The 15,485-nt window shown below is 36.7% G+C and overlaps 1 protein-coding gene across 2 annotated transcripts in view; it reads left to right on the top strand.

Annotated features, from left to right (window-relative positions):
• Cenpc (centromere protein C) overlaps positions 1–15,485 on the top strand; it is a 57,157-nt gene that overhangs the window by 37,983 nt on the left and 3,689 nt on the right. For both annotated transcript variants that reach the window (XM_052735296.1, XM_052735297.1), the window contains 5 exons: positions 2,354–2,458; positions 3,391–3,513; positions 4,052–4,147; positions 6,659–6,813; positions 14,139–14,229. In XM_052735296.1, coding sequence (XP_052591256.1) covers positions 2,354–2,458; positions 3,391–3,513; positions 4,052–4,147; positions 6,659–6,813; positions 14,139–14,229 — 570 coding nt within the window. The remainder of the gene's footprint in view (positions 1–2,353; positions 2,459–3,390; positions 3,514–4,051; positions 4,148–6,658; positions 6,814–14,138; positions 14,230–15,485) is intronic.

Here is a 15,485-nt window from a genome sequence, read left to right as displayed (position 1 = left end):
GATCTTGTGATTTTTGTCTTCCAGTCTGTTTGTGTGTTAGATTACATTTATTGATTTATGTATGTCGAACCATCCCAGCATCTCTGGGATGAATACCACTTGATCATGGTGGATAATCTTTTTGATGTGTTCTTGAATTTGATTTGCAAGTATTTTGTTGAGAATTTTTACAACTATGTTCATAAAAGAGATTGGTCTTTAATTTTCTTTGTTAAGTCTTTGTATAATTTTGGTATCAGTGTAATATATTGGCTTTGTATGATGAATTAGGAAATATTCCTTCAGTTTCTATTTTGTGGAATAATTTGAGGAATTTTGGTGTTCATTCTTAAAATTTGTGGTAGAATTCTGCATCCATTTGTCCATGGGCTTGTTGTTGTTGGTATTTGGATGTGAGGCTCTTAATTATTCTTTCTGTTTTACTTGGTGATACGTATCTGTTTAAATTGTTTCATCTCAATTTTACTTTGGTAAGTTGTATATATCAAGAACTTGTTATTTAGGTTTCCTGGTTTGAATTTTTTTTCTAGTCCCACATATTTGGTATTCTATGTGCTTTGTGTACCTTGATAGGTATTTCTCTCTAGATTGGGGACATTTTCTTCTATGGTTTCATTAAAAATATTTTCTATGCCTTTGACCTGGGTTTCATCTCTTTCCTTTACACCTATTATTTGTATGTTTGGTCATTTTGTAGTGTCCCATGTTTCCTGGTTGTTTTGTGCCTGGCTTTTTTAGATTTATCATTTTCATTAACTGAACTATTTCTTCTATTTTTTCTTCATCACCTGAGACTCTCTTCCATGTCTTTTTTTGGCGAGGCTTACTTCTGAGGATTCTGTTTGACATCATAAGCTTTTTATTTAGTTTTATTTTTGTTTGGGTTTTCTTTAGTGGTTCTTTTTTGTTAAATTCTACCTTCATATCTTGAATCATTTTCATTATTTCATTCAACTGTTTATGTTTTCATAGTCCTAATTAACACATTTATTCATATCCTCTTTAACATCTTTGAACATATTTGTTTGTTGCCAGTTTTGAAGTCCTTTCTTGTGCTTCAGCTAAAATGCTTTTCTTGGGGCCTATTACAATAATAGGATTACTAGCTTCTGAAAGAGGCATTATACTGTCCTGTATTGTCTTAGTTATTCATATTCTTGGTTTTTTTTTTTTTTTTTATTTTTTTGGCCCTGGGATCTAGCTTCTGAAGTTAATGACTTTTGAAGTGATTCTTGGCATAGCTAACGCTTTTTGTTTTTGTTATGTGGTGGATGTTCTATTTTGGTTGCTATTGTCCATTCTGGGTCCTAACCAACCGTGGTTTCTTTGGAGTCCCTGATTCCCAGCTAAGTGTGGTGACTGGGGTCCCTGGTAGTTCTGTGGTTCAGTGAGAAGACATAATGCAATTGAGATGGGATAGAAGGAAAGGCTGACAGATGTGGTAAGGAAGAACTCTGCACCAACAGGCTGAGTCTGAAGGACTTGGAAATGGGCTTGGGAGATGTTACTAAGGTGGGCAAGCTGCAGCAGGCCTAAAAGTTGGTCTAAAGAAACTGGAATGGAGAGCAGGAAGGAAGATAAAGTTTATCCACTTGGGACCTAGCCATATATTGTGACTGGGTGGGGGGCTGTAGCTGAAGTTTTCCTGTGTCCCAGCCTGCCAGTGGTCAGGAAAAAATCTCTCTCACCCACCAGTCCCACAGCCGCTCTGACCCAAGTAAACACACAGAGGCTTATATTATTTATGAACTGTATGGCTGTTAGCTTAAGCTTATTACTGACTAGCTCTTACACATAAATTAACCCATAATTCTTATTTATGTTTAGCCATGTGGCTTGGTACCTTTTCCCAGTTCTGCCTTCACATCTTGCTTCCTCTGTGTCTGGCTGGTGACTGGCAGCGTCTCCTCACTCAGCCTTCCACTCCCAGCCTTCTCCTCTCTCTTTGTCCCATCTATATTTCCTGCCTGGCTACTGGCCAATCAGCATTTTATGAGCAACACATTCAGAGCATACAGAACATCCCATAGCAGGGGTCCCTGGTAGAAGTGGTTCTGCAGGTTAGCGGGAGTCATAAACTAATGGAGTCTCAAATTATAAGAACCAATTCTGTTTAATATATGGAGTGTAGCATTGTTCAGATAATACCATTAACATTCTCACACGTGGGTATTATCAAACTTTTATTTCTTGGCCAATCTAGAGGCTTCATTTTTCATGGACTTTTATTTATTTGCACAAACATCTAAAAATTTGTGGATTTTGTCTCATCATAGAAACATTATGTTCTAAGGGTTGGCATGCATCTTTACTATGTTTACCCAGCCTTTGAATTTTTGTTAACTTTTGGCAGTACTGCCCTCCAACTCACCAAATGTTCGTAGAACAAAGAGAATACGTTTGAAACCTCTGGAATATTGGCGAGGGGAACGGATAGATTATCAAGAAAGGCCATCAGGTAAGACCTAATTTAGATGATAATGTCTTATAAAGGAAGGAATTATTGCTCTAATTAATTTTATCATGTGACAGGCCCTAGCCTACACATTATTATACATTACCTCATTTAATCATCACCTCCCACATACAGACATCTGAAAATTGGGTTTTCATTCAGATTTGTTTCATTATTTTAGAGGTGTTGACTTTTTTCCCTTTTTTTTGTTACTATCTATTTGACTCTGTGACTTTGTAGATATTGTCACTTAAATATCTGAGGTTTCTGATTGCATAAAGTGAATCATTTTAACTTTTATTTAATTATATGAATGTGGGTGGGTGTGAGGATATGCACAGAGGCAAAGAATCATTGGATCCCCCTGGAGCTGGATTGACGAGGTGGTTGTGAGGCACCCATCATGGGTGCTGGGAACTGAACTCTGGTCCTTTATAAGAGCAGTATAAACAATCTCTTTACTGGTGAACTGTCTTTCTAGCCTAAAATGAAACATACTAGAATGTATCTGATAAAAATGGTGTCTTTCTCATTCTTAGCATCTATTCTGTTTATAGAGAGTTAACAAGGAACTAAGTGATAAAGTTATTTCCCTATTTAGATGGATGTAGCTATGCTAAAGGACACTTACATGTGGCTTACTCCTTCAAGTTCATTACTAGTTTCTAGAGCGTTCTTTTTTGTCTTTAGCCCTCCATTGATAACTGTTGATTTTGGGTGAGTAAACAGTCATTGAGTCTTGTCTCATCAGTGCTTCTAGATTTAGAGTGTTAGAGGCACAAATGAAATTGGTTAAAATTTGTGTCACTTTAACAGCTGTAATATGTAGTAACAGCATTTCCCTTGGTACTTTGAAAAGAAATATATTTAATGTTTTGCTTTTAGCTTTTGAAGTCCCCAGGAATGTTATTTTTACCTTTTTTATTAAATTTTAGGAAGACTTGTCATTGGAATAGTATCCCCACCTCCAGTATCACCCAGAAGAACGTCGAAAAGAAACCTGGCCAAAGTCAACAAAAAAGCTAACAGGAAGTGGATACATCGTGATAGCTCTGAAAGTATGATGAGCATGTTCTAATGTAACTTAGACTTCATACCTTTTAAAAACTTGAGACATAGTATTCTCTTCAGTAAAAGCCACTTTATAATGTTGCCCCCCTGCAATTTAGAATGTAGGACAATTTTATTCTTATAAAAATAGCTGTACAGTATAGTATAAAATATTTCCTTATGAGTGCATTACTGAAGAGTCATATGACCCTTCCCTTTTCCATGCTCAAAATATGGTTACAGTAGACATTTAATGAACTTTCTCAGAACTTTGCCATGATTGCAGCTCTGAGGGAATATACAAATCATCATTTAGTGTTTTGTTGAAATGAAAGTTTACATAATGGCTCACAGAGGTATTGGTTTTACATTAAATATGTCTTAGAATTTAAAATTTTGTTTCTTAGTGTGCTAACATATGATCAGGAAGAGATTGCTAAATCTTTGTCAGCTTTCTTTACAACTTGTCTCTCATATTTTGTACTGATTTTTTTTATAATGGAGATTAATTAATTAAGTTTTATTTTAATGGTATTTGTTTTACAGAGGATAGGTTAGTACTGAATTTGGATATAACTCTAGGAGATCCCTTTCAGGCAACATTGGCAAAGGACCCAGAAACAAGAGAGATTGTCCCTATGGGTAAGCTTGGGAATGATACCGAAAATAATTTAACAGAAACTATTGAATGATTGGTTTGTGTGTGTATTCTCTCCCTCCCTCCCTCCCTCCCTCCCTCCCTCCCTCCCTCCCTCCCTCCCTCCCTCCCTCTCTCCCTTCCTCCCTCCCTTTACCTCTTCCCTCCCTCTTTCCCCTCTTCCTCTCTCAGCACTAAAGTCTATTCCAATAAACAGCCTCTGTGAGAATAATTAGGGATGAGCATTTATGTTAAGTACAGTATTATGTGTTTGTGTTCTGAATTCTGGAGTTCACGTGGAACTATTACCTACCAGGTGTGTTATCTCCTCCAGTAGGCCTAGGCCTTCTATAACTGGGAAGAAGTGTGAGGAACTTTCTATGGGAAATTATGGAAAGTTAACTGGTATGCCCCAGGATGTAGTCCATGTGACCAAGTGGAATTTAGGCCAGGGTACACACCATCTTCTGAACCTTTGGACACCAATAATGATATCTGGGACATGAAACCTTTGTGAAGATGACTGTATAATAGCATCAATCGGCCATACAAACATTAGCATTAATGTTAAGAACCTAGAAGCCTCATACTGTATTACATAGATGTTAAACATTTAGTTTCTGGAAGGCCATACACAATTCTAAGGAATAAACTCTAGTGGTATAGGGGTTTAGGGAATACTTGGGTGTTTACCAACTGTCTTAGTTAAGTTTCTATTGTTGTGAAGAGATACTGTGACCATAGCAACTCTTATAAAGGAAAACATTTAATTGAAGTGGGAGCTCACAGTTTCAGAGGTTTAGTCCATTATCATCATGGTGGGGAGCATGACAGCATGCAGGCAGACATGGTGCTGGAGAAGGAACTGCTACATGTTGATATGCAGGCAACTGTCTCACTGGGCGCGGCTTGAGCAAATATGAGACCTCAAAGCCTGCTTCCACAGTGACTCACTTCTTCCAACAAGACCACACCTACTCCAACAAGACTTCACCTACTCCAGTAAGACCACACGTCCTAATAGTGCTGCTCCCTTTGGGGGCCATTTTCTTTCAAACCACCATACCACCCAAGCAGTATTTACGTATAGGAAGTACTTAAATATCTTAATAACTGTAAGGACTGTGCCTTAGTCACTGTCCTATTACTGTGAAAAGAGACCATTAACCAAGGCAACTCTTATAAAAGAAAGCACTTAGTTGGGGGCATGCTCACACTTTCATTTATCATTATGGTTTAGTCCATTATCATGGCAGCAAGCATGGCCACAAGCATGGTAGGCACGGTGCTGGAGGGGTACTTGAGCTACATCCTGATCTGCAAGCAGAGACACTGGACTTGGCGTTAGCTTTTGAAACCTCAAAGCCCACCCCTAGTGACACACTTCCTCCAACAAGGCCACACCCCTGGTGACTAAGCATTCAAATATATGAGCCTGTGGGGGCCATTCTTATTCAAACCACCACAGACTATCAGAAGTAATAACAACTATTTCTCAAGTCAAACAGATTGGTCAAACTAGAAGTCACTAATGATATTCCAACTTAAATTTTGTCTGTGAACTAGTTTACATTTATCATCTTTAGAGTCATTCTGTATTTCAGAGGTTGAAATACAGAAGGCATTGTTTAGTGTGAAAACTGAGCCCTTCCAGGCCAGAAAAATTTTTTCAACTTTTATCTGTTTCAATAGTCTATGCATTTTTTTTATTGCATTGTATATATTGACCCTTAACATTCTCAAATATCTAGTGACACAGAGCCAGAAGCTATGATTAATGAATGCATTAAGAGGCTTGAAAAGGTTCATAAATGCAAAGGAAACCTGAAATGAGAGAGTGATTATGGAGCTAAGGCTTATATTCTGCTTTCTTGTAGTCTTTGCTTAATTAAATAAAAATGTTTCTGATTAATCATCGAATGAACAAAAACCAATTTATTGTTACTGTGATGACACTTTTTATTTTGGACTTTGTTCAGCTTTGTAAAGACACGAAGCTCTTTATTGTGTCTCCCTAATATTATTGTCCTTCTTAGCCTCCATAGAAGTAAAAACAGTTCCAGTGTTGTTAAGCTAAGATAAATAACATAGTGCTCAGTTTGAGCCAGTCATTTCTTTTTGTTCTATATTAACTCTTTGATGTTCACAGAAGCTGTTTAAACATAGGCTGTTGCTCATTTTTATGGAAAGGAAATTGAAGCTTAGAGAGAGAACTTAAGTAGTCCAAAGTCATGCAGTTTATGAGCCAGGCAGAGTGTGACCTTTGGCATTCCAGCTCCAGATTCAGTCATCTTCACCCTGTGTAATAGTGCTTCCTCTATGTATGCATGGTCTAAATGAGGTGTCTATAAACGTTTAGTATATCATTGAACACTACTATTACATAGGGTTTCCCATGCATAGCCCAGATGGACTTCTAATTTGTGACCCTCCTTAGTTCTCTAAGTGCTGAGACCACAGTTACAGGCTGTTGTAGCTTGTGATGGTTTATATTTGTATTATTCTCTTCCTCCTAGATCTTATAAGACCACGAGATACATACCAATTTTTTGTGGAGCAACATGGTTTGAAAGTTTTTAAAACACTGGATACGGCAGTTTTTTCTACTGGAAAATTGGTTTTAGGACCCCATGAAGAAAAAGGAAAGCAACATGTTGGCCAAGATATATTGGTGAGTATATTTCTCCATTTATTTCTGTTTTTCTAGAAGTACAACTGAATTTTTTTCTCTGATACATTAAAATTCTATTTAGTTAGTAGTGAAATCCCATTGTTATGCTGCACAAAGAAATCTTTTCCTTTATTAAATCTATTGTGGTTAGCCAGTCAGTAATTATTTAAAAATACCTGTACTGTGTATAGCACAACCTTGAGCTTCAGTGATTTAAGGTGTGATTGTTTTTTAAGAGAATCTTTGGATACAGATTTGCAAATAAATAGAATTTTAGAGCTGGAAGGGATTATAGAGATTAAGTCTTGTGAATTTCTGTAATCATCTTGTTGAGAATCAAAAGAGTTTAAAAATGACTTAACTGGTTAAGAGTTCCCTGGAGACAAAGGGCTAGCTGCATCAATCAGTACCATAGGCTGTTGCACTTGATAGGGTCTGAAGTTACAATGAGATTTATGATGAGTTATTTTATCTCACTCTCTTCCTCTCTCCCTTCTTCCCTCCTTCCTCTCCCTTTGTCTCAGTATCTGCTCTGCATATGTTCATGAGTTCTGATTTCATTCTAAAATGAAATAGAACCTATGAAGTATATTTTAAAGATATTTAATATTATGCCATCATTTTAGCAACATTATAAATAAGGGACATTGCAAGAATAATTTATTGTTGCATCATGATGACTAGAATCAATTAAAATAATTTCAGTCTTACTGTTCTGTAGCTTTCCAGGTGTGGTTGTGTGTACATATGTATGTGTGGTATGTGCACACATGGCAGGTGCAGAGACCAGATGGTGTCCTGCTAAGTTACTCTCTCTGCTTTATTCCCGTGAGACAGGACCTCACTGAACAGGCAGTTAGGATGACAAACCCAAGCCCAGCGCTTCTCCTGACTGTCCCTCCACCTCTTTCCCTGTACTGCTAGGGTTCAGGTACACATGCCACAGCCGACTTTTGACGGAGGTGCTGCTGTTCGTGCTTGTGTAACAAGTGTCTTTCCCATTGAGGCATTTCTCTAGCTCCTGTTCCATGATTCTTAATGACTTATTTAATACAGTGGATACAAGAGTAACTAATGATGAAGACATTTTATATCATCACAGACCTAATAGTAGTTACCCGTTCAATTGTAACGCCTTTACAGAAAAGGAAATTTAAATAATAAATATTTGAAATATTTAACCTGGTTAGTAGTCAAAGGGATCCACGTTTTAAAACAAGTGACACTATAATGAATTAATAGAATTTATTATATTAGAATACAAAATGATTATTTACACTTATTTGTAATATTGCTTATAATTGGAAAATTTGGAAAAGAAGAACATACTACAGAGAGAAAATGGCTATATTTTTATTTTGGCTTAATAACATAAGCCACTATGTGTGGCAAAATAAAGTTATATAGCTTCAAATGTAATCTAAGAAGTGTCTGTACATTTAAAAACTATCTCAAACATATCTTTAATACTAGCCACATGAGAAATTCTTTGGGCTAAAGTTCTAAAGCAAATTTTTAAGACAAATATATATATATATATATATATATATATATATATATATATTAACTTTCTGTTTGCTTTACTGTGTGTTGGGAATGGAACTTCAGGGTTTGGTATGTGCTAGACAAGTTTCTTCCACTGGGCTGCATCTTTAGCCCCTGATTAGAGTTTGAAAGTGTAAATGGCAAGCAAATATGGAAAAACGTGTTACTATGTGATCGGTTATTTGCCTTGAGTATTAATTTTTTTGTTGTTGTTGTTTTTTGGTTTTTCAAGACAGGGTTTCTCTGTGTAGCTTTGGGTCTTTCCTGTAACTCGTTTTAGAGACCAGGCTGGCCTCAAATTGAGTACTAATTTTTAACTGAAAATCAGCATTAAGTATTTTCTAAATAATAGGAACATTTTTTCTTAATTCTTTAGGTTAGCATACGAAGTATTTTTTGCCTATTTTTAAAACTTGAAGCACACTTGATATGATTTTGAAAAACAGAGACAAGAATAGAGCCCCAGCCTTTACCTTTAGCTCTTTCCTGATATAATGTTAGAGACCCTGTCTGAAGAGGAGGAGGAGGAGACCAGACCAAAAAAGATTAACAGTGTACTATTAGAGTTGATGATGGATCTTCCCTAATAAACAAAAGAGCACTTAGAAATAGTAAGTGGGGAAGGTAAGGAGGGCCATCAGGATGCTTCGCTGAGTGAAGGCGCCTGCCACCACGCTTGACAGCTTCGGAAAGGAGAGAACTGGTGTCTACAACTCCTAATTGTGGCCTGTGGCTTGTACCCCCCTCCCCCAAATAAATTAAATAAAATAAATGTTAAATAAAAAATGGTATGAATAACAGAACAAAACATGACAATGTACTCAAATAGTAGGAATGTTAAAGACAGAATTTCTTTTTTTAAAAAAGGGGCTGAAAGTACAGTTTTAAAATTAAATGAAAAATCCAGAACTAAAGCCAAAAAACTTCTCGACCTGCTCACATTAACCATTTCTCCATTTCTTGGGGGGAAATGCCTGATTTGGGGCCTTTGGCTCAGCTTTGAATATTTTTATCACACCATACCTGATGGAAGACCACCGCAGATGAATAGGATTAGGTAATAACATCTCAGCAGCTAGCTTGAAGATGCTCTTCCACTGGCCAAGGATAAAATCTGCACTGCAGCATCAGTAAGAACACCTTAGTAGGCTGATGTACTTCAGTTATGTCTGAGTCCATCACTGTTAGCCAGCCTCTGAAAGAAAAATTAATGTGTTAATTCTGAAGGCTTCTTGGAAGCTTCTTATCATGTTCCCGGCTGATAGTTAAGCTGAGGGGGAAATCAATCTTTTATTCTCCCTTTCCCATACAAAGTCTGCAGCTAGGTAGTCAGACAATAGATGAGAATTTTCTTGTTAGGAATACTTAGGTACTGAATGAACATGGAATGTTACAGTTGAAATATCACCATTTTGCATCTCCTCAATAAACTACTTAATGTGGGCACTGAGCATCAGTGGCTGCTGACATCTGTAAGGAGCATAGTTAGACATGTATTTTCTGATAGAAAAATAGAGTTCTGAGTAATCTTAGTGTCTCTGTCTCTTTAAAATACATAGAAACTGGAAAAAGACAACATGGAAGGTCTCTAGATCGAACTACTAGTTTACAGGGAATGAAAGAAAGCTGAAACTGAATATAATGAGCAAAGTCCTGCTGTGTGTGTAGGAGAGCAGTAGGAACTGAAAAGAGAGAGAGGACCAGGTAAAACCTCTATGTCAGGGCTTCCCAACATAGCGCTGTTGACATTTTGCCCTGCGTGATAGTTTTTATTGAAGCAGGGAGCTATCCTATATATAGAAGGGTATTTAGAAGCTTCCCTAGAGTCTCCCTACTGGTACCACATGAGGCAGTGACAGTTATGTTTTCAGAAACTGTTGTATCCTGAGGAGAACAATCAATCAGCCTTTATAGAGACCACTGCTATTGGCTGAAAGGACTGACCAGTCACTGTGTGCACCTCTAATGTATACCCTAGTCCAAAAAAATCCTTGCAAATATGTGGTTAACACAATTAGAATTTTGAACATTAATTTTAGCAATGGCAATATTGTGGTTATATTTTTATGAAGGACTTAATCTTCTAGTACACAATGAATGCTTATAAACTATTTATGCTAGGCTTTCTTCTCAAATACTAACTAATGAAGGAAATAGACTGTATATTGGACAGGTAGTTTGTTATAGGTGTTCGTAGATATTTGCCATTTCGTTCTGTTTTTGTATGTATCAAATTCTTTTGTGTGTGTGTGTGTGAATGTGCCTGTGTTGGTGGGGCTGCACGTGTATGGGTAGGGTATACATATGCACATGGAAATTGGGTTGATTGCAGTTGCTTTTCTACCTTATTCTTTGAGATAAAGTCTTTCCTAAACTTGGAGCTCTCCAATTGGCTAGACTGGCTGGGCGATGATACCTTAGGATCTTCCTGTCTTCACCACCCACGCACTGGTATTATAGGCATGTGCTATGTTACCTGTTTGTTTTTTTAACTGCAGTACTGGGATCTGAACTCAGGTCTTCATGCTTGCATTTACTACCTGAACCATCGCCAGCCCCTCAAAAAACATGTTTTCTAATACATTTGAATCATGCTTTGTTTAGTTAAATCTTATTATTTTTCCTCTGAGTTAAAAAGCAATACATAGAGAGTAATGTGATGTTTTGATGCATGTGTGATATACTATATACTATTTAAATCAGGTTAAACATACCTATATTTCGTAGTTTTATCATTGCTTCATGGTAAAAATGGACAGGGGAAAGTCCACAAGGCCTCAACCCTATACAAAGAACAGCAAGCAACTAAGGAATTCTGAGAGCAAGAGCAAGAGTCCTCTCCAGGGAAGAGCACAGCAACTGGTGGTCCAGTACCAAGTGGTCATCCCTGAAGACATATACACACAGTGACCTACAGACTGAGCAGGCTATACTTAGGAATATATATGTGTGTAGATGTACATATATACATATAGTAACAATTGAAGAAAAAGAGGCCATGAGTTTGAAAGAGATCAAGGAGGGGTATATGGGAGGGTTTGAAGTGAGGAAAGGGAAGGGGAAATGATGTAATTATAACTTCAAAAATAAAAGAAATTAAAAAATGTTTCTTACTGCTTTAAAAATGTACAGAGTATTTTCTGTTGTAGCCTTTTTGTGGGTCAGAGCTTTTTGCTTCTGTCTCTCTACCTGTAACTTAGTACCCATCGGGATTAGCTTTTTTATATTCCAGGAGTGTCTTTTTCGTTGGTGGCTTATTCAACTTAAAGATCTCTAGTTTTATTTGTTGTTACAAATAATAAGATTTTCTTTTTTATGATATAATATTCCATGCTGTATGTGTATCACATTTTATATCCACCCATTGGACAGTGAGCACTTAGTTTATTTCTAGTGCTTGATTGTTGTGGACATGAGAGCCTCAGGTACTTTCTTCAATATATTCATTTTATTTTCTGTGTATTTGTATCCATTAGAGGAATTGCTGGGTTATATTATAGCTGTAGTTTTAATTTTTGAGGTATCTAAGTGGTGTTTTCCATAAGGCACACACTAAATGACATTCCACCAATAGAATAGAAACATTTGCTTCTCTCCGTACATATCCTTACCAGCAGTTTTTATTGTTAATTTTTTTTTTTTTTCCGAGACAGGGTTTCTCTGTGTAGCTTTGCGCCTTTCCTGGATCTCGCTCCATAGACCAGGCTGGCCTCGAACTCACAAAGATCCGCCTGCCTCTGCCTCCCGAGCACTGGGATTAAAGGCATGCGCCACCACTGCCCGGCTTATTGTTAATTTTTTTGAAAATAATCTTTCTTAGTGGGGTAAGGTGATAGCTTGTAACTTTTCTTTTCCTATTGATAAGTTTGTTATTCTGATATTCAAATATTAGCTATTTGTATGTTCTCATTTGATGTCTATGTAGAGCTGTTTCTCATTTAAATAAAGATTATCTTAATTAAATATTGGCAAAAATGAGAAGAGATCCAAGCTGACCAGATAAGGAAAATGATCTAGAGATATATGCATACCTTTAAATTCACCTTTTCTACTTGAGGCAGGTCTTTAGATGACATAAGAATTTTCAAAATTTTTCTAGTTTCTCAAAAATAATTGAGGACCATTTCTCCATTTAGAGAGCTATCCTTTTGTAGAAGTTGGGAATGTCAGTTGTGGAGTCAGAGTGCACACTTCTAATCCCAGTTCTGTCCTTTCATTGACTTTTGAAAGTTATCCAGCTTCTATGCCCCCACTTTTCAAACATAGGCATTTTATCGGCAGCAAAATATTCTTGATGGGTACCTTAGTTTAATCATAGTACTATAGATTAGTGTCTCCAAAAATGAACATTTATTTCTCAGTTTTAGAGACTGAGATGTGTTTGGTGAAGGCATACTTCCTGGTTTATGTGTAGGAGAGAAGTGGGGAAAGGGGTTGGAGGGAGAAGGAGAGAGCAGAGGAGAGAGAGAGAAAGGGTAGAAGGGAAGAAGGAGAGAGACAGAAAAGGAGAGAACATTCTAGTGTAGCTTTAAGGATACTGTATCATCCTTTCAGAATGGCTCCATACTATTACCATCAAATTGAGAATTGAGACATCAAAGTATGAAATTTGATGATAAACCTAGCAGTAGGCACATCTTAAAGTTTGGAGACTTTGTATTTATTTTTGTTGTCTCCAAAACAGATAGTTAACAGTATGTCTACATCTAAATAAATTATGAAGTTAGCCATCTTTGAATTAGAAGCCAATACAGCTGAAAAGCAAATTTATCCTATTTCTTTTTTAGTCTGATGCTTAAATATGTGAGATGGGCTTTCTGTTTTGTCTTGTATTGTTTTGTCGTCCCCCACACCCACAAGATGGATCTGACTTTCTATCTGGGCTTCATCATTCCTGTTGAGAAGTGTGGTATCCAGAAAACATCTTGGAAGAAGCATGTATAACATTTTTCTTTTTTTTAGTAAAGTTTACTAGCAAGGTAGTATTGCCTTTTAATGACATTGAATGAGCAAAATTAGAACAAAAATGAATTGATCTTAGTTTTCTTTTATTGACCTAACAAAATACCACATACTAGTAGCTTAAAGCAGTGACCTTTAATTATCTTATTTTGCCTAGTTAGACATCTTGCAGGCTCGGCTATGTAGTTTGTCCTGAGTAGCACGGGTCTGGAATTAAGATATTAACAGGTTTGCTTCCTTTTCAAAGGGTCAATCTGTCCATTTCCTTCCAGTTTTGTTGATATTGTTGGGAAAATTCAGTTCCCATGTGACTACAGAACCGACGTTCTCATTGTTTCTCTGGAAGTTGGCAACTTTTACAAATAGCCTGTTCCTTGGCTTGTGGCCCCTTCTTACCACCAGCAAGAGTACAAAAAACTTAAAAAGTTTAAAATTGCTCTTTCTGCCTCATTTTTCTACTACCTACTACTTCTCTCTCTCTCTCTCTTTGTGTGTGTGTGTGTGTGTGTGTGTGTGTGTGTGTGTGTGTGTGTGTGTGTGTGTGTGTGTTGGGATGTGTTTGTATGGGGGTCAGTCGCTGGTATGGGGGAGTTCATCTTTAAGGGTTTGTATGTTTAGATTGGGTTCAGTTGAAATGAAGGATTAGTCTCCGCCTCTAGGTTCTTTTGCCACATAGAATGTAATTGCAGATTCTACAGATTAGAATACAGACATCCATGAGGAGTCTTTATTTTGCCTGTTGCATTTCATTTAAGGATTTCTGAAGTACAGTCATTGTGGTTCAGTTTGAAATGAGATTTTATTTTTTAATTTTATAGGTTTTTTATGTTAACTTTGGTGACCTTTTATGTACCTTACATGAAACACCGTATATGATAACTACTGGTGATTCGTTCTATGTTCCTTCAGGTAAGAACAACTAAAGCATTTTGATTCATATTGTTACAATGTCTGTACGGTTGCTAGTGTATAGTTCCATGAATGTGGAAGCTACAGTGGTCAAAATGAACTACCATGTTATTAATGCCAAAGCAGTTTGGTACATATTTTTCTTTCATTTTATCACTAAGTAAGTATATATTAGTGTTTTGATGTGTGAAATTCAGACAGATGTCTATTGCTAAAGAATAAAAATATTAAGTAGCAGTTATGTTGCCTTCCAAGCTATAAGGGAAGTTATTTCTGCAATGTTATTTCCTATGACAGTATATGGTCCTTTTTAGTTGATTGTTTTAACTATACAGACCAATGTATTTTTAAAAAATTACAAGTCATTGGTAGTAGGTATTTTGATTTATTTGCTTGCTTATACCTTCATTCAGTAAATATGAGTAACAGTGTACTGTGGTGCCAAGTATTGCTCTTTAAGTTTGGGATAAATAAATGGAAAAGAGAGAAATCTTCCATTTACAAAGCTCAGACTGTGATGAAGGCAATAGTAGCTATATTTATATACTTTTGTCTTGTGGTGCTGGGAATTGAACTGAGATCTTTTTCTTATTGCTAGGCAAGTGCTCAGTGAGTGCATCCCCATCCTTAGCCCTGAGCTTACTGTGTGCTAGCACTGCTGTAGAAATGTTCTAATTCTATTAGTTTTAATGAATACTAATTTCTACTATAGAGAAAGTCACAGTAATAACATTTAATAATAATGCAAGTAAACCTGCCATATGTGACACTATCCATCTGACACTTTTATATTACCTAATTAATTAAGAGCAGCATTTGCTTTTAAAATTACTTTATATAACATTGCACCTTTCATTCTTACCTATGCGTGCATGTACGTGTCTGATTTATAGGAACCTACAGCATTTCTAAAGATCATTTAAAGATTGGTTTCAGAATGGTTTCTCTTCTTGCACATATTTCTAATTTAACTCTGCCTTTGTTAGAGAATGACGGGAAATTTGTGTTCTTTCAGATCCTCTTTCTTTTTTTTTTTTTTTTTTTTTTTTTGGTTTTTCGAGACAGGGTTTCTCTGTGTAGCTTTGCGCCTTTCCTGGAACTCACTTGGTAATCCAGGCTGGCCTCGAACTCACAGAGATCCGCCTGGCTCTGCCTCCCGAGTGCTGGGATTAAAGGCGTGCGCCACCACCGCCCGGCCAGATCCTCTTTCAATCAGTAGGTGGTAATTAACTTTTGTATCTTTGAATTCATGCAAT

This window comes from Peromyscus californicus, unplaced genomic scaffold (genome assembly GCF_007827085.1).
Source record: "Peromyscus californicus insignis strain IS unplaced genomic scaffold, ASM782708v3 Scaffold_13__1_contigs__length_99412109, whole genome shotgun sequence".
NCBI classification, from domain to species: Eukaryota; Metazoa; Chordata; class Mammalia; order Rodentia; family Cricetidae; genus Peromyscus; species Peromyscus californicus.
Note: the sequence above shows the minus strand (reverse complement) of the source record. Positions and strands in the feature narration are given on the sequence as shown.